Raw genomic sequence first — 21,245 nt, forward strand, 5'->3', positions numbered from 1 at the left:
CGATTTGAATAATAATTTTTCACATCCTTTTTTCACAACATTGCGATCGGAAGGATTAAATTCTGCTTTAAAAAGCAAGGAGATTTCCACAAACTTAAATACAGCCATCGATATAATTTTTTCCAATTTTCAATTACATTGTGGGATTTCCGAAACAATTTTTGGATATCATAAGCAATTAATTTGCATTTTAAAAAAAGGAAAATACATTGATAATAATAACGATAAAAGTTTATGTCATCTTTCTGCCATAGAAGCTATTAAAGAAGGTAAATGGTTGAAAAGTAAGTGGTTGAATTGGAGATATAATAATTATTTCAGCAATATTGCAACGTTCAATTAATATTTATTTTAACAATAATAAAGCTAATAAACAAATTCCTTCAATTAAAAATAACGATCAGTTACATCTTTATTTTGACAAAAAATCTGAACATTATCTGCCACTAATTAAAAAAGATGAAAAAGAAAATTTACCGATCCTAGATCCTCTGAAAGATATTAATTTCAACAATTTTTATTTCATCAATACTCCGTATGATCAACATGAACATAAACAACATGGAATGAATGCAGATAACGATAGTTCAAATGTTCAGAAGAATTCAGTAAATCAGAAAACGAATAAAATTGTGAAAAAAAAAATTATTATTCAATCTAGTAAAGAAGTTTCTATTAATATTCATAATTTTAATATGCAAAGAGCAGTTCTTGAAATTGAAAATATAAAAAAGAAATTCAAAAAAAAAAAAAATATTTGATGATAATGATTTCAAAACTATGTCTAAAATCTGTCATTTTATAAGAAAAATAGTTCATAAATTTGAATTTCAAAATTATAATTCGAATGTTTCGATTCCACAATCGTTAGGTAATTATTTCACTCCAATTAAAACCAGTGGTCATGGAAATTGTTTTTATAATGCAATATCTATTTTGTTAAGTGGTAACGAAAATTTAATGAATTGTTTAAGAATTTTAGGAGCAGCTCATATGGTGATTAATCAAGAATTTATCAATAATTTACCAACCAGTATTAAAGAAACAATATCTATAAATCATATTATAACAGATGGAATATATGCAGAAATAGGTGATATGATCTTCATTTCAGCACTGTTACAACGATCAATAAATATATATACCGGAAATAAAAATTCGAGCATAAGAATAGCTCCGATAAAAAATGAAAAGGAATTTCATCTTTATTGGGATTTGAAGATTCCACATTATACAGCTTTAATTCAAAATAATGAAAATAATTCCTTTCCTCCAATTGACACAATGATTCTTGATTTGAAAAATTTTATTTGTTTAAAATAAAAAAAATTTCATCATACTAACATTATCTTCTCGTGATATAAGATTTTTCTGTAATTTCAAAAATCATTCCCATGTAAGTATGGACACTTTTTAAATCATCTTGCAACATGAAATGAAAATAAAATTAAAAGAAATTGAAAAAGCAAACGAAAATGTAAAATTGTTCAATAATTGTAACAAAAGTTAAAAGTTGAAAAAAAAATCAAAAAAGCAAACTATAATATCTATTATGAAAAAAAAAAAATAAATATTCACACAATTATACTCTAACATATAATTATTTTTCATTTTCTTCTTTTACAGAGAATTAAAGATGGTAAAGCTTGAAGAAACTCCTAGATCTTTCTAAGTTATTTCAAAGTTGTCTATTGTCAATAGATACCCCAGACTAATCAATTAAATCATTTCGTGAAATTAATATAAAAATATATTTTTTTTATAATTATTTATAATTACAAAAAATTGAAATCTACCTTCCATCTCGGGCGGAGCCGAATGGCTTACTTTTTTTTTATCCTAGCCGTTAGGCTAATAGATAAGGACTGAAGCTTTATGGGAAGGGGTTGAAGTTATGATATAAGAAAATGAATTCAATTTAATAAATATATTATAAAATTATCATACAAAAATTTGAATTATTAAAACAAACATAAAAATCTCAATTAAGAACTTACTTAAATGAACACTTATGTAAAGAAACTTACCGTTTCTTTACATATTTGAAATTTACTTTACTTACAATTGTTTTTTTTTTTTTTAATCTGACGCGTGGTTTCATTGAAACTTATAAACTTTTTCGATGTTAACACTAGGACGTCAGGACAACGAGAGATATTTGTGTTGAAAAATCGTAAAGGTGTCGAATTTTAGGGCGTTACTTATTTTTACTAGATGGGAGAAATAATGTCCAATTATTTTTCTATTTCCTTGAGCCCTTGCCCTCTCTCTTAGATTTTTCTATAATGTTACATGAGTCCCCTCTACTTGGGTTAGAGTACAATATCGCTTCTCCTTTACTCTTATGCTCTATTATACATCTATGTGTTTGTGTATACGTAAGCGCATTTATGCATAGACAAAGACATACATGTGTACTATTTTACATTAAATTATTTACTGTGACCAAATTTTTATATTAAATTAGTTAGATAAAAATTAATTTGTGCATAGATTACAAATTATCATTAGTTTCTTAGATCTAAATTTTTCTTTTTATTTAAGTCGTTATTTTATTCGAAAATAAAAGAAAACATTTATTTTTTTGTTTTTGTTTAAACTTAAATTATAGTTATTATTATTTTGTTCCTTAAATTATCAACATATATTTTTTTTTCTGTTGATACTAGAATTATCATAACATTCCTTTTTATTTTTTTCTTTTGTCATTATTTACTTTTATTTTATTTAAACTATTGTTTATATATACATTTATTTTGTTATCGAAAACTTCTATTTCGAATCTCTACAAAGTTTAAAATTCCATTAGGGTATTTGTTCAAGCTCAAATCCCTTAGTATGGTCAGGCCCAACTAAAACTAAATTTTTTAAATAAGTTTCTTTTGAAAATACTATTGATAAATTTGAAGATAACAAAATTTTAAAAATAAAATAAATGTATGTAATTAGTTGTAAGAACATAAAATTATTTATGAATAATTAAATTTTATTTGTTATAAAATAAAAATGTCGGACGTTGAGTCCGACATAACAGCCCCTAATCAATTTTTATAAATAAAATAACAAAACTAACAAAACTAACAATATAATTATCAGGGCGCCAGCAGGATTTTTAATCACGGTTCCTGGAACCAGTCCAGAGCTGAGAATTCTTATTCCTAGGGTCGAGAGAGTGGAGGAACGTACTGTTGAAGAATAAATAATTAATTAACAATATATCGATATTTATTAACAATAAAAATTAATAAAATAAGTACTTGTCAGGATTAATTAAATTTCACTCACACACTCACACTATAATTAATTAAAACTTATGAACTATAGCCTAACTAACGGCTAACCAGGACCACTTATTAACTATAGCCTAACTAACGGCTATCCAGAACCAACGAGTCTCTCTGCGCAAAGACTGCAGTGCGACCGAGACCGTCTAGCCTAACTAACGGCTAACCAGAACTAAACCAATTTAATATAAGCCTAACTAACGGCTAACCAGAACCAACGAATTATTCTGCACAAAGACAACAGTGTGACAGAGATCGTCTAGCCTAACTAACGGCTAACCAGAACTAACGAATTACTCTGCACAAAGACAACAGTGTGACAGAGATTGTCTAGCCTAACTAACGGCTAGCCAGGACCAACTTAACACTATTAACACTCTCTATCACACATGGCCCACACTAATTTTCACACACATAACCCACATTTGTATGATTTTATTTTATAAATTTTAATTTAATTATTCAATCATTAGTAATTATGTAAAAATGATAATTCCAAATTCACAATCAAATTCCAAAAGACTTAACGAACATTCAGTTTCAAATTCCGATTGTAAATTTTAACTTTGCATTAAAATATTAAATAGATTAAAATTCCTAATTAATCTATTGTCATGGTCTTAATAATATACCAATAATTATTTAGAACAAGAGGTCTTAATACCTTGAATTAACTTTTGATAATTAAATTAATCACGATATAAATTTTTACAATCAAATTTAAAATTATTAACACAAGTTTATTGTTGTAAATTAATTAATTATAACTAACTTTTCTTGTGAATGTTTCAACCCAAAATAACTAATTTCTTGGACTTAATGTCCACGCTAATAATTATCAATTTGGAACAAAATTTAATTTATTTAATTCACGGACTTAATCCCAAGATCAATTAATTTCCACGTGATAGAAATATTTCACAATATAAAATAATTTCAGTAAATAATTCCTAATATAAATTTCGATAAAATTTCAAGATAATTTTATAAATTACAAAAATCGACAAAAGTCGAAACATTCAATTTTATTAGCTAGAACATTCGCTAGCTTAGTTGTTTTTGACCTTTGGTGTTGGAATTTACTGCGACACAAAATGTACTGACGCTCTACCAAAAATTCCACGAGTAAAATGTTGTCGATTATTTTTCAAGCAACGAAATTAATCAATTTTTCTTAAGTTAATTTGTTATAAAATTACAACAATTTATTGAACGAATTTTTCGGATGTTAATTAATTAATTGATAAATTTTTAGTTGTTAAATTTTTCCCGCAAGGTCCATTGAGTGATTCTCGGGTATAAGCCCCCATGAAAATCACTCAGTCAAAACTAGCAAATATTTAACTATTATTTATTAATAAAATTTATATATATAAAATTGAGAAGAGGTAAAGTAGGCCGAGTGCAAACCGCGGTCCATTTCTTTCCCACCGAGTAATAATTGATACCTTGACGAACAAAACGATGATCTAACTCACTAGTTGAGGATGAAGTCCTAGTTGTAGTTGGCTTCCTTCGTCTCGTCACTACTCCGGGGATAGGTCCTTCTCGATTTCCGTGGCACTATGTCTGGCGGTCACATTACTTCTCCCTTTTCTACTGCACGGCTCACCTATTTTAACCCAAAACTACCCCCTCCTATTCTCCCTTTAGGCCCGAAGATCGAGACGCGCCAGTGCTATATCGAATAGTTATCGATATCCGGTGACTTATCGATTTAGGGTAATTTTACCCTGTTACACGTTTGAGATATTACAAAAACAAAATTGAAAAACTGGAAAAATCGCGAAATTTTGGTTTGCATATTTTTTTATTTCTTTCCCTTTGGCAGAACTTCATTATATGATAAAAGAAAACTTCTGACCAAAATTTATCCAAATCTAAAGGGGTCGATTTAACATCGAATGACCCTAATATTAATAATTATATGAAAATTAAACTCTGAGCTTGAATAACCTTTAAGCCTTCAGATTTAGCGAAAAATTATTAGAGACCTTTTTTGTAGAGCATTAAATTTGCAGTCAAATTATTGCTATCCATTACTTTTGATCCATTTGTCGATGAATTATAAAATTCTAAAGAAAAAATAGAATTTCTTCATGTTCTTTCTATGAGAAACTTAGGTTGGAATGGGGAAAATTTTAAAGGTAATATTAAGAGCTCAAATTTTGCAGGAATTTTTTTTAATAATTTGGAGCATTTGAGCCCTTGAGAGCAAAGAAATTCAACAACACCCCTTTCAAGGACCACCCTAATCCTCAGTTCATTCCGATTTTTACTGTCAAAACGGGCGTCTTCTAAGGCGGTGAATCAAACTACAGAGGATTCGGAAACTTTTACAGCTAAGATGGGTCTGATATTTTGACTCAGTAAGGATTAATTCATATCCGACTATATTTTACGAAACAGATTTCATTTAAGGGATACACACAGCTTAGTTATATTTTCACTTTCATACTTTTCATCTATTGTTTTGTAATAAAAGACGTATTCTTGTATCATTTCAACTGTCTTGTTTATATTTTTGAACTCAAGATTAAAAAAGTTTTGAATCCACTAAAAAAGTTTTGATAAAATGGAACAGCATATTTATGAACAATTAAAGTAACAGGATGGTATAAGAAATATAATCATAAAGTTTGAACGATGTTAATTCTTCAAATTTCAAGTGTATTATAAATTTCACTGACCTGTCTAACGTAAGTTCTTCTAGTTGATTTAAATCACATGTTATATATTCAAGTGCTGCATCAGTTATTCTCGAACACCAACTCAAATCTAAACAACGAAGACGTGGTAAATTCTCTGCAATAAGTTCAACGCCATCATCAGTAACTTTACTGCATCCCGAAAGTGACAGTACGGTAAGGTTTGGTAAAGAATGTACTGAAACAAATACAAATTATCTAAAATAAATGTCAGCTTTAATATAAGATTTTACTAACCCTGATTCAGAAAGATGATTTGAAATGATTACCTCCATGTTAATTATATATCTATATAGTATTCAAATCCGATGCTTTTAAATTATTTCAAATTAGATTTCTTATTCATGGAAATTTAAAAGAATCTTTTGGATTCATTATTTGTAACTCGGATTTTGTAAAATAATTTGATAATAAAATTTAAATTTTAATCATTCTAAGTGACATGAAATGCAGTTAATTCTTTTCCAAATTAGCTTGCTTACTGCAGTACGAAAAATTACTGACTAGCAGCGTTAGCGGTTCGAAAAGGACAAACATTGCCCGAGTTTCATTGACATATGTAGTGAAGTAGACTTAAAAAAACATGTTTTTGACTACAAATGACAGCTCTGGAGCAAAATTAAAATTTGCAATCGTAAAAGACAACAATATTGTTACATTAAAACGTTGGCTTGCGAGCCGTAATTAAAAAGGGATAAATTTTTTCAACTTTTTTAGTGAGAAATTTTAATGAACTCGAATTAATTCATTAAATTTCATTAACATCGGAATTCGTTTTATTAATTGTTATAATAATCAATGAAATAGGTAAAACGAATGATTAATTTTTATGCTTGAGAAAAAAAACGACAAGTGTTTTCTCACGGATTTTTGATCGAGCGTCAGTAGAATTTTACGTTGCAGTAAATCCGATGTACCCAAGGTCAAAACAACCAAACTAACGAATGTTCTAGAGTCTAAATTTGAATGAGTCGAATTTAGTTGAATTTTTGTGAATGACAATTTTATATAGAATTTTGTCAAAAAATCATATCAGAGATTATTAATTGAAATTATTTTATATTGCGAAATAATTTATTACGTGTTAATAAGTTAATTGAACTTAAGTTCGTGGAATTTTTAGACAAATTAAAATTCATATAATATCCTCGCGGTCCTGCAACCACCGTGGATCCACGGTGGTTGCAGGACCGCGAGGGATACGAAATGATTAATATCGAAGTCAAAATTCTTAATTATTATACTTCAACATTTCAGACATTCACAAAGCAAATATGACTGTTTGAAATGGTATCTTCTTCCATGTAAAGAATAAATTATAGCATCTAAATGATAAATATTACAGAATAATTGTTAAAATCGCGATTTTACTGTTTGAAATGGTAATTTTTAACAGTTGATCATTACTCATTATACATCAACTATAACTTAGTACAGTTTACTTATTTTCGTGCATGATAAGAAATAGATCGATTCGATTAAAATATCACGTCTTGAGGAACATTGAAATTATTTAAATATAAATTATACACTAGTCACAAAAATTAAGGGATATAAAAAAAATTCCAAATTTTTTGGTGATTTTCAGCGAGCTGTAACTCCGAGGAAAATGATCGCACAGAAAAAAAAAAAAAAAAGCAAATTGTAGCTCCAAGTGTCTAGTTTTTAGATATGATCATGAAAATTTTTTGTCATCGTCAGGTCTGGAGAAATCCTAAGAAAACTACTGAAAAAAAATTTTTCGAAATTTTTTTCGTCTTAAAAAAGGTCTACGGGCTTCAAAAAAATTTTTTCGATTGTTTCGTTTAAAAGCTCTTTTAGTAAATTTAATACCCTTTAATTTGACGTAATCAAAAAGCCTGTACGATAATTTGCCGCGGAGTTATCGTCAATCAAAGCAAAAAGTTTTTTTGACTTTGGAAATCAATAACTCTGGAAATAATGATCGTATAGGAAATCGAAGGAGGGTTTTGAAAACTACACAATATTCTCTATAAGAAAACGTAAACCGCTTTTGAAGAAAAAATTTTTTTGAATTGAAAACTCGGACTGAAAAAAGACAAAAATTCGCATAATTAAGGATATTTGGATAACTTGGTATAACTTTGGATAAAATGGATGAACGAAGGATATCGTTGGTAATTTTTAACTTCAAAGTGTCCCCTAAAATCCCTAAGAAATTCAAAGCGCTGCGATTTTTTGTTCATAGTGCCCAGAAGCTTCAAATTCTGTGTTTTCGCAAAAATCACCATTATGAGCAATTTTGTGATTTTTATTCATTTTTCCATTGAAAAAAATTTTTTTCAAAATTCTTTATTTTTTCGATCAAAGAGATTGATTTTTCAAGAAATTTGAAAAAAAAAAAAAAAAATTTTCAATTTTTTCGAAATTTTTTTATCAAAAATTTTTTTTTAATTTTTTTTTATCGTCTTCAGAATGCTTCACTATTGTCAAAAAAATTAACTCAATTTTTTCTGTCCGCTACAACTGCCTTAGTTTTAAATCTCATTTTAAAAATTCAATAAAAACAAATTGATATACCCCCGCGGAGTTCGGCTTTTCCTCACACAAAACTTGAATTTTACGTTTTCTTTTTAGCCTAAATTCCTTACGTGAATTTTATGTAAGCTTTTCTTTGATAAGCACCTTTTGATATGCCTCGTCAACATTTAGCTGCCACAGATGTGGCTCGCATTGTTACCCTCCTTCAAGAGGGCTACAGTCAGGTGGAAGTAGCAGCTTCTATGAGAGTGAGCCAGTCCGTTATCAGTCGGGCCTATGCCCGATTTAACGCGACTCAAAGTTACGATCGTCGTCCGGGTCAAGGTAGACTACGAATCACTACCGAGCGTGATGATCGAGCTATCATTCGAGAAGCTCGTCGAAACCCTACTGCGCATGCCCACACGATCGCTCATCAATTTCGCAATCGTCGACAACGTCCTCCCCAACAACACATATCGGCATCGACGGTTCGAAATCGCTTTCGAGAGCAAGGACTACGCGTTAGACGCGCAAATCGCGTGCCTATGCTCACTCCACGACATCGCCGAGCCCGATTGGCCTATGCTCATGATCATCACCATTGGGGTCGTAGACAGTGGACCAGTGTATTATGGACTGACGAATCTCGATTTTGTCTTCATGGCAGCGATAGACGATCTCTCGTTTGGCGCCGTCGTGAGTGAGAACGAGATCGGGATGGTTTTACGAGACCAGTTACAGCTTTCAATGGTGGATCAGTCATGGTGTGGGCAGGCGTGTCCTTCAATACCAGAACCCCGTTGGTCATCGTTCGTGGGACGTTGACTGCCGATAGGTACGTCGACGAAATTCTGGAGCCACACGTCCTGCCTATGCGCACACGCATGGGGGCAAGACGGTTCATTTTGATACAGGATAATGCTCGTCCTCACACTGCAGTTCGTACGCGAACTTTTCTCCGCGCCAACAACGTAACAACGCTTAATCATCTAGCGATGAGTCCTGATTTGAACCCAATTGAGCATGTTTGGGACATGCTTGGGCGTCGATTGCGGCGAGACTATCCGCAACTGCACAATCTTCATCAGTTGACTCAAGCGTTGTTACGTTGTTGGCAAGGAATTTCGCAACGTGATATTCGACGATGCATCAACATGCAAGAGCGTTTACGAGCTGTGATTCGGAACAGAGGTGGCAATACACGGTACTGAGCAGTTACTGCCGTGCGTACAGAGGTCATTCGGCAGCTGCAAACAGACAAACACGCAGACAAAGACACACACACACACACACGTGTGTGTGTGAGAAGCGTAAATCCGACCGAGCAACCTCCACGTGGTACGCTTTGGGTAACGCTAATGCCGGCGGTAAAACAACAGTCGAAAAAAATTGAGAAAATTTCGAAAAAAATTTTCGAAAAAAATTGAAATTTTTTTTTTTTCAAATTTCTTGAAAAATCAATCTCTTTGATCGAAAAAATAAAGAATTTTGAAAAAAAAAATTTTTTTCAATGGAAAAATGAATAAAAATCACAAAATTGCTCATAATGGTGATTTTTGCGAAAACACAGAATTTGAAGCTTCTGGGCACTATGAACAAAAAATCGCAGCGCTTTGAATTTCTTAGGGATTTTAGGGGACACTTTGAAGTTAAAAAATTACCAACGATATCCTTCGTTCATCCATTTTATCCAAAGTTATACCAAGTTATCCAAATATCCTTAATTATGCGAATTTTTGTCTTTTTTCAGTCCGAGTTTTCAATTCAAAAAAAATTTTTTCTTCAAAAGCGGTTTACGTTTTCTTATAGAGAATATTGTGTAGTTTTCAAAACCCTCCTTCGATTTCCTATACGATCATTATTTCCAGAGTTATTGATTTCCAAAGTCAAAAAAACTTTTTGCTTTGATTGACGATAACTCCGCGGCAAATTATCGTACAGGCTTTTTGATTACGTCAAATTAAAGGGTATTAAATTTACTAAAAGAGCTTTTAAACGAAACAATCGAAAAAATTTTTTTGAAGCCCGTAGACCTTTTTAAGACGAAAAAAATTTCGAAAAATTTTTTTCAGTAGTTTTCTTAGGATTTCTCCAGACCTGACGATGACAAAAAATTTTCATGATCATATCTAAAAACTAGACACTTGGAGCTACAATTTGCTTTTTTTTTTTTTTCTGTGCGATCATTTTCCTCGGAGTTACAGCTCGCTGAAAATCACCAAAAAATTTGGAATTTTTTTTATATCCCTTAATTTTTGTGACTAGTGTAGTTCAATGACCATAATTTTGTTTGAGCGACCTTAGAAATAGAACATAACATTTTTTTTTTACATTAAATAGTACATAGAATAATCGCTTTCATGACCCCAGGGTCATTAAAATAAAGACATACACAGGACTAAGATATTTTTACCTGCAAAATACTATTAAAAAAAATATTAAATTTTAGTTTTACATTCATTTCAGAGAAAAACCATAAAAATAGAATAAATAGGGCCTGATGTAAAAGGATAAGGGAAAAATATCTTTAGTATTTTGTGTGCTTAGGCTAAAAGAAAAAATAGTAGTTTGAATGACGCATAAAAGAGGAATTTCTATTCAATGTTATCATTTCCGTTTGGTTCCGTTTATTCAAGAATTCTGAAATTAACTCAATAAGATAAAGTTTAAATAACAATTATTAAATAATGAGAGTAACGAAACCTTCTCTAGATAAAAATTTTATATAATAAATACTAACTAAATTTTGAATAATAAATAATAAAAGTAAAATTAAAAATAATTTAATAAGAAAAATTAATAAATGAGAACTTAAAAAATGAATATACGAAACCAATCCTCATAAACAAAATAGATCAATTAACCAATAAAATCTTATGAAATAATTAATACATAGATTCCAACAACCTAAAATAAACTCAATAATAGATAAAAATAAAATAAGTAACAATTAATTAATTAAAATAAAAGTAAAATTAAATAACATTATTAAAAATAAATCTCATGCATAAACAAAATACATGTAAGTGGATGCATAGGTGCGCATACCTATCCGCTTGCATAAGGGCGTGACCTGGCCGCTTTTCTTATAGAGAAGAAGGCCTAGAGTGGAAAAGTCCTTTTCAATTGGATGGAAATCGTCCCTTCTAGGACCCCCACCCAAAAAAAAACTAAAACTATGGGACTCTCTGGAGAATAGAATGTAATTTAGTTCATTTTCCGACTCTGACTCAGACTCAGACTCATTTTCTTAATTTCTACTAGTGCAGGCCTTCCCGCTGTGTAAAGTACTTTTTTTTTTCTTTTTGTGAATAGTGACTTAAATAGTGAGTTAAATCATCCGTAAATCTCCAATCCAATATTCATCTCCAGAGATTATCTAAGTAATACAGGTATTGTAAAGTTCGTTATTCATCGATCTCAAAGCGTTTAAAATCAGTCTTTATATTGTGCCGAGTCATTCGTCCCAATTAAACTTTATATTAATTTTTGTAATAACTTTTGTAGTACGTACTTAATTGTACACTTATTTACTTGTTTTTTTTTATTTTATAATATATGTATTAACTGCAACCCAAGTCTTATTACTTCTAGAATTAAAACCAGCTAAAATACTCCCAATCCCAATCTATAGGTCTTAAATGGTCTAGATTAAAATTAAATAATAAAAAAAAATTACGTTAAGACGTAACATAAAAATGGCGCTCGAACAGGGACCCGAGTATTTTAACTGGTTTTATTTTCTTTTACTTCTTTTCGGTATAGTCAAGCCTGGCACGCGAACAAGCGTTCCGCTTGAGTATACCATCTCCCTTTTTTAAATTCTGCTATTACAAACGGTAATAGCCCTTTTTCAAAAACTTGACGTTCGAACGAACGTTTTGTTTTCTTCATTTTTTTCTAAATATTTTCACCTCCTTATGCCTGGCAGAAGTAAAAGATCGGGCAGAAGGCTCCAATATTGTAGAAAACACTACCAATTACGCGGGTAATTGAAGAACAAACATTTAACGGAAAAATTTTAATCGCGTTATTACACACCAACGGTGAAAAAATTGAAGATGATACCATTATTCAACGGGTTCAATTCCCTCGATCATATCCATTGGGTCTTTACGTACCTAGTAACGCAAACCAGTAAAAAAAAAAAAAAAAAAAACGCTTTGAGATTGTTACGTTCTCAGAATTTCGCCTAAAATTATTTTTTTTTTTCTTAAGATTTATTTCATTTTATTTAAAAAGCGTTTATTTTAATTTAGATGATTTTCAGAACGCACACCATGCGATATCAGTTGGTTCGCTGGTGGTTATACCAACAGCGGAGTAACGGAAATCGCTTGTGATAAGGCATCAGCAGTTGCCGTAGCCGCGAATAACCAAAACATCTTGCGTCAGCATGGGACCCGGGCCTCGTCGACTCTCTCAGGAGTAACCTGAGCTACCAACATGGCTGACAATAAGATTTATAAACATTTATTCTGGAGCGGAGCAAGTCAGTAGATCTAGAGACTCTCGAGTGCAGAGAGCTCCATCCTCAAGCTTGAACCTCTCCAGATCCTATTTTCTAAATAAACCAACTACACCAAAAACATATAGTCCAATACACTTATTATGGGGCGGAGCGCTTTACAGCAGTTCCAACCCAAATAAGAAAACCTTCCGGCTAAAGCGCTAGCCAGCGTTTCACCAACCTAACCCTCCTGCTGGGTGAGTGCTTAATCAGCGTATCCCCAGATCTCAATCTCTTCGGCAAGAGCGCTAGCCAGCGTTCGGCCAGCACCAAATTCCTGTACGTAAATGCCTCACGGAAAACGGTCACGCGGATCGGGTCGCTCGGTACAAGAAGGTCGTTGTCGCTTGGCCCAGCCATTCTACCTATCGTTGCCAGCAATCAGCGTCGTAACTCCAGTCGAACCGCGAGCGGAAGTAGTGCGGAACGCGAGACCAGTAGTGCGAATAACCGACGACGAGATCTTAATCGAACCCCGAGTAAGGGTAGTTCAAACCGCCGAGGAAGACTCACCTAGATCACCCACGAGTCAAGGTCCACCGGGTCAGACCATCTTTGTCAGCAACAACCGCCCTGCCTATTGGACTGACATCACCAGGGCTTGGAAGCTGGTCCCGATCGAGGTTCGTTCACCCTCTAGGGGGCGTTATTCCCATCAACGACCCCAGGTACGGGTATTATTGGGAGAAGTTCTTCAGAAAGACGAGTCACGACATTTTCCGCCTTTCGAAGCTAAATGGTTAGAAACCCAGGGGGTTATCTGGGCAGATTTATGGGGCCCATAATGATAAGTCAATAATAAAAGAATAATAAGAAAGTAAGCTCATCTGTGACGACACACCGGGGGTCGATCGACTACCCAAGGTGTCAAAACCTAGTAATTAATTATTGAAAAACATCTCAATGAATTTATATACGTAATTTTGGGAACGTAACGGAGATCATTTATACTTTCTGTTATGTCGGACTCAATGTTCGACATTTTTATTTAATATTGAATAGGCTTTAATTATTTTAGTAATAATTTTGTAATTTTGTAGTTACATACATTTATTTTGTTATCTTAAATTTTTGTTATCTTCAAATTTATTAATAGTATTTTCAAAAGAAACTTATTTTAAAAATTTAGTTTTTAGTTGGGCCTGACCACACTAAGGGATTTGAGCCTGAACAAATGCCCTAATGGAATTTTAAACTTTGTTGAGATCCGAAATAGAAGTTTTCGATAACAAAATAAATGTATATATAAACAATAGTATAAATAAAATAAAAGTAAATAATGATAAAAGAAAAAAATAAAAAGGAATGTTATGATAATTCTAGTATCAACAGAAAAAAAAATAAATGTTGATAATTTAAAGAACAAAATTTAATAACTATAATATAAGTTTAAACAAAAAAAAATAAATAAATGTTTTCTTTTATTTTCGAATAAAATAACGACTTCAATAAAAAGAAAAATTTAGATCTAAGAAACTAATGATAATTTGTTATCTATGCACAAATTAATTTTTATCTAACTAATTTAATGATACCTCGCGAATAGAATAATAAGATATGATCATCGAAAATTATATTTTAATTAATAATTTAAAATAGTGAAAAGGGTAAAAATTTAATAATAATTCCTTTTCTAATTGTTAAATATAGAATTTAAGAGAAGGGGGTCAACAGGCCCTTGAGACAACGTGGAGGGAGTAGTGCGCTACCCGAAGCGACGGGCTCCTTGAGAAAGGAAAACTCGGACCACTTAGTGTTATTGTAATTGGCCTAGAGTTATCCCGGAACATAGAATTTAGGAAAATGTCACCGCCCACAAGGTCTTGTCGATTTCAGTTTTCCAAGTTTTTCAAGTCAGTCCAGTTTTAGTTTTTACCACCTCAACACGAGGTTAAGTTTTAAAGTAAGTCCCAAGTTTTGTCGGTTCGTTATACAATTAAAATTTTTCATTTCGTACAAGTTGGTTAAAATAGATTCGATTTAATTCCTTTCTTAAAATTACTGAAACAGGCAAGAAACGGTGACACCGATATTGAGTAAGTCTACAATTATAATTTTCGTTTTTGTGTATTTCTTTTTTATTCTAAATTGAAATTTTGTATTAGAATTTTAAAATATATCTATCAAATTTAATTCATATTTTATTATTATTTATTTCTATAAAATTTTTCCTGTAAGCTTCAGATCCTTATCTATTAGCCTAACGGCTAGGATAAAAATAATTAAATTTTAGTTGCGTTTTCGACGTAACACTTTCATTTTTTTTACATTTTAATTGTTTTACATATTTCTCTAATAATTTTACTCTTGACGCACAATATTGTTTAACCTTATACTTATAAAACATTTATTCATTTGAATTGATTCAACTAAACAATTAATCGTTTGAATAATACAGGATTCGAAACCTTGATGTATTCCACCGTATCAATTCAAGCCCCATCAAACATACCCTGTTGATCTGAAAACACCTCATAAGTATATTAGCGCATTCGAGATCTTAGTTTTCAAACATTAGAATTCTGTTTTTTTCTTTGCTGTTTGACTACCCTTTTCTGAATATTAGGTCTCCATGTCTAATAACGACCAAAAGAAACCGTATTCTCTGAGAGGTCAGGGAACTGCGTCTTTTTCCGAAGGACTGCCGCCAAGAACTCGTAAACTTCGTAAATTTCAGTTTATTGATTTTACCACAGATTCAGGTTTAGGTAATACTTTAAACGAGCCTGAGATTTCAGACGACGAGGACGATCCTTCACGTCCAGAAAGTCCAGTAGGAAGCTCCAGAGTTGCAAATCCATTGTTGCCACCTCCAGAAGTACCCAACTTGATCGCTCCTCGTGTAGTTGTTCCACCTGAAATCCGCATTGACCTTCCCCAAATAGGACCTGTTGCTCCAAACGTTTTCGAAATTCAACCGGACGAACAGAACAATCCTCTTCAGGTTGCAAAACAAATTATTGACCAGATTTTGGACGTAGAACCAGTTGCGTGCCCATTTCTTAACCCAAGGCCCGTCAATATGGTGTTTCGCACCCAATCAAAATATCTCCTTAACGGATACGTTGTCCTTCGTACCGAAGTTCGACGGCAATCCCAACGAACTAATAGAATTTTTGAACGGTTATAAAGAAGCCAAGTCCGTTCTGCCGGACGAAGCCGAAGGAAACCTCGCAAAACTCATATATGGAGTCAAATTAGGCAGCAAAGTCAAAACCTTCCTTAACATTGAGTTTCCAGCCACGGTCGCTGTTTTAACGGCGGCGCTAAAAAAAATTTATATCCCAAATAAAACCATCTTTCAGCTCCACGGTAAACTCGGACAAATATACCAAAAAGAAAAGGAGTCTGTGGTCGAATTTGTAAATAGACTCCGGAGTAAAGGTTGTGAAATTCTGGAGTGCTGAAAAGCTGAAAATCCTAATTTACAACAGGCGGCTATAACCGATTTTGAGTCTAAAATTGAACTATCTATTGCCAACTGTTTTACACAGAATTTAACTAACGAAATAGATCAGCGTATGACAACATGCGCTACAGTAGATGAAGCCCTCACTAAAGCCATTAGTATAGAAAAAAAATTAAATGCCCGTAAAGAGATGCGCCACGACCCCAACAGAAATAATAAAAAAAAGGACGAGGGAAAACAAAGCGAAGGTCAACCATTAATCCTCATCTTACCATCCTCAACCGATTCCCCCACTCTTCACAATCCCGAAACTAAAAAGGAAAAAACGAAAAAGAAAAACAAACAAAATCAAGACCAAACCTTGGATCAAGATTTAAATTTTAGTAATCGAAACTTAACAGCTTATTCAAACACGTTCAATAATTGTAAACCACCGGGACATTTTGCCAAGAACTGTCTGGAAATTACATGTTAAATTTGTTTTACAAAAGGGCATACGGTCAAAGAATGTGCTTAAATAAATTCAATCACTCCAAATAATCCATACGCGCGGGTTAAATGTCAGTTATGTGGAAATCATGGGCATACCGCGAGGTACTGTCCCATGAATCCATATAAAAGAACGGTTCCGGTTCAATTCAACCAACAAACACGTAACTCGAACGTCAATCAGTTCTCGAACCAAAATTTCAACCACAATGCTCAATTTCCTAACCTTAGTTCCCCAAATCAAAATCAAGTTCCCTAACCAAATCCATACCAACCTTTCGGCCAGAACCTGGGCCAATTCTACAATTTCAATCAATATTCATATAAATTTTGTAAATATAACACCGGCGGACATGATACCAATGAATGTCGCGCTGTCCGGCGTTTCGCAAATAATGTGCCAAACAATAACAACATCCTTTTTCCTAATTCTTTCCATAACCATCCTCCTTTCATTAATAATACTTCTTTTCCTAATAATAACTCTTTCATTATGCCAAATGTCAACAATCCTCCTATCCCTAGACAGACTATTGCTTCTTTTCCTCAGGATGCAGGCAAGAACAATCGACCTCAGCGTTCGGTGAACTTCTCGGTGAAACCATCCCCCGAGGAAGATTCCGAATAAACAAGGCGAATATTAACGTAGATATAGATAATCTACCCTACGCGGTAGCGGGGAGGACGCTCGGTGGAGACGACGTCGTTATGATGTTGGACTCCGGGGCTTCACCCAATCTAATTAAAGCTAGGTCCATAAGAAATAGTAATCAAATAGATAGGAACGATATAATAGAAATACACGGAATAGCTAATATTCCAATTAGCACTCTAGGAAGCATTAAAATTAGACTCATTGGAAAGATGACGGTGTGTCATATAGTCCCAGATGACATGGTAATACCCCATGCTGGTCTAGTGGGATCGCAATTCTTCGCGACCGACGGGGCGAAAATTGATTATAAAAATAAAATATTGAAAATGGATGGTAAAAAATTCCCTTTTCGCCAAGCCAACCGGATTGAAAACAGGATAATGTATGTTCCACCTCGGAGTGAATCGACGTTCTTCATAAATGTTCAGAACTCAGAGGTTCAGGAAGGTTATATACCTAAGCTAAAAATCTGCAAGGGAGTATTCGCTGGTAACCGCTTAATTAAAGTCAGTAATAAGAATCGCGCATATCTCCAGATTTATAATACCACCGAAAAGGAGGTGGCTGTAAAAATCCCGGGTCTGGCTATTCGCGAAGTTGAGAAAGTCCAGACTCAAGATTCATCTCCTAAAGACACTCATGCCCGATTCGACATTACAAAAACTATTTTTAACATTGTAAAAATTCCTCCGGATCTAGAAAGATTCGAAAAGGTCAAATCCTTGTTGCATTTAGACATCTCAACGAGGAGGAAAAAATTCATGTAGAGGAGCTAGTAAAGAAATATGCCGATAGATTTTATATACCCGGGGAACAATTAAGTTCTTCCGGTAAATACCGACATCGGATACTCACCACTAGCGATCGCCCTGTCACTGTCAAACAATATCGAACTCCTAAGCTTTAAAAGAAGAATTAGCTAGACAAATGAGAGAGGGTTTGAATACCGACATATTTACACCTTCGGAATTTCCATACAATAGTCCAATGTAGATAGGTCTAACTGTCTAAACTGTCACCGACAAATATCCATTCCCGAATATCACTGATATCTTGGATCAGTTGGGAGAGTCGTCATATTTTTCTGTATTCGACTTAGCTTCTGGATATAACCAGATTCAAGTACATCGGGAATATCTCCGAATGCTTTTTGGATTGAAAAATGCTCCAGCGACCTTCCAGCTTCGACAAGCAAATTTACAACTACAGCCCGATAAATGCGCGTTTCTTCGTTCGGAAGTCCATTTTCTAGGCCATATTATCAGTAGGGAAGGTTTGAAACCTGAGCCTGCTGAACTAACGGCAGTAAGGGAAGTCCCAGTTCCTAAAACGCAGAGAAACGTTCGCGAATTTCTGGGTTTAACGAGTTATTATCGTAGGTTCATCGAAAAATATTCTTATATCATAAAACCGTTAACTAAATTGCTTGAAAAAGATATTGATTTCAAATGGTCAGAGTCCGCTCAGATTGCATTTGAGATATTGAAAGAAAAGCTCTGCATAGCTCCGGTCTTACAATACCCCGATTTCTCTAAACCTTTTATCATCACCACCGATGCATCAGGGTATGCCATCAGAGCGGTGTTGTCTCAGGAAAAAATCGGTAAAGACCGACCGGTAGCATATTATTCTCGAGTATGTGTATTTGCGCTCGTTTACCATTGTTACTGACCACTAACGTCTCGTTTGGTTCAAATCGGCAACAGAAGGGAACTCCCGTGTACTCAAATGGCGTCTTCGTCTCGCTGATTTTAATTACAAGGTCCACAAACCCGGTAAAGTCAATACAAATGCCGACGCCTTTTCTCGAAATGCCCCGAATACAATTAATGTCACTACACGAGCCCAACAAGCTGAACAAAATCTCAACTCAAAACTCAGTGCAGGCCTTCCCACTGAGACTAATAAGAATTCAACACTCGATGCAGGCCTTCCCATCGAGTCCTTTAGCTTAATTCCACAGAAAACCACGGTGGTCCTCGGAAAAAGGGGCAGACCGCGGAAGTGCTAGGAAATCTCGACCGAGGATGAGTTGAATCATGAAGATCCGACATCTCAATTGTACCCTAAAACATAATTGAATTCCTCTGAGGATTCCATTAAGTTGGGATTCGCGGATGAGCTCGATGTGGAAGAAAATCATAATGAACTTATTAATTCCAGTGCAGATCTTCCCACTGAGACTAATTATAATTCAATACTCGATGCAGGCCTCCCCATCGAGTCTCTTAGCTTAATTCCACAGAAAAACCGGGTAGTCCCTAGGAAGAGGGGCATACCGCGTATGTGTCAAGAGAGACCGATCGAGGAGGAGTTGGATCTTGAGGATCCGACACCTCGATTGGATCTTAATACCCAGTCTGATTCCTCCGAAGATTCCGATGAGTCGCAATCCACGGATGGGTCCGATGTGGAAAATAATGTTAATAAATCTATGAATTCCAGTGCAGGCCTCCCCACTGAGAATAATAATCACAATATTATTCGTATTAAAGATTCGTTCAAATATAGGGATGACAATTTGGTTCATTTTCTAAATGGAAACGGAGATCCCTGTAATTCAGGATCTCGAACTGTAAGGAAACTCCAAAAACTACCGAAGGTCGTGGAGTCATGGATACAGGTTCAGTATTCTGGACTCGACATGGTAATCGTAATCATTTCGATCTAATTATTCGCAATAACGGAGAATCCTCATCATTAATCATTAAAAGTAACATGGCTAAATGTTTGGTGAAACTTAAAGGGATACTGAGGGATAAAGGTCTTAAGACATTCTCGATAGCATATTCAGAACTCGTAGAGAATATCCCATGGGTAGATGTTCTTTCCTTAATCCATGATATCTACGGTGGTAACCAAATTAAGGTCATATTATGTCTCGGTACAATACGTTATGCTCCTCTGGAGGAACGCAATCGTATTTCCTTCGAAGCCCATAAGTCCCCATTAGGTGGACATAAAGGGGTTTCAAAAACCTATAATAGAATACGTACCAATTACTTCTGGGAAAACCTAAAACAGGATATCCAAGTCCGAATCCAACAATGTTTGGAGTGTCAGCTACGGAAGTTGGTCCGGGTTAAGACTAGACAACCTACGTTAATAACTGACACCCCGGACACGATCTTTAAAAGAGTAGCAATGGACATTGTAGGTCCCTTGCCTCGGACTGATGACGGCAATGAATATATCCTCACGATTCAAGATTTGTTCTCAAAATTCTGTGTAGCAATTCCACTACCGGATATGCTAGCTATAACAGTCGCAGACGCGTCTATTAAACGTTATGTGAGTATGTTTGGTGCTTCAAAGGCTTTGTTAACCGATCAGGGCCGCAATTTCACCAGTAGCTTCATACAACGAATATGGAAGCGGTTTAAAGTTAAGAAAATTCAAACTACAGCATTCAGACCCCAATCCAACGGTTCTTTCGAACGTTCGCATCATGTTTTAGGCAAATACCTACAACAGTATATTAGTAAAAAGACCGAGTGGGATAGATGGTTGGAGTTAGCCATGTTTTCTTATAATACTTGCGTACATGAAGGGACTCGATACACCCCATTAGAGTTGGTGTTTGGTAAAATTGCGCGAGTGCCCTCTAGCGAACCACTACATGACTTAGACAAATTGCCCACCTGTAATGATTACATCATCAAATTAGTGGAGCTGTTGACTCAGATTCGTCAATTAGCTCGTGATA

General features: G+C 34.0%; 1 protein-coding gene across 2 annotated transcripts in view; it reads right to left on the minus strand.

Annotated features, from left to right (window-relative positions):
* LOC141525746 (F-box/LRR-repeat protein 16) overlaps window positions 1-21,245 on the minus strand; it is a 79,682-nt gene that overhangs the window by 37,269 nt on the left and 21,168 nt on the right. For both annotated transcript variants that reach the window (XM_074240355.1, XM_074240354.1), the window contains exon 5: window positions 5,975-6,170. In XM_074240355.1, coding sequence (XP_074096456.1) covers window positions 5,975-6,170 — 196 coding nt within the window. The remainder of the gene's footprint in view (window positions 1-5,974; window positions 6,171-21,245) is intronic.

This window comes from Cotesia typhae, unplaced genomic scaffold (assembly GCF_013202065.1).
Source record: "Cotesia typhae breed Kobodo isofemale line unplaced genomic scaffold, CoteBio_Ctyphae contig_27, whole genome shotgun sequence".
NCBI classification, from domain to species: Eukaryota; Metazoa; Arthropoda; class Insecta; order Hymenoptera; family Braconidae; genus Cotesia; species Cotesia typhae.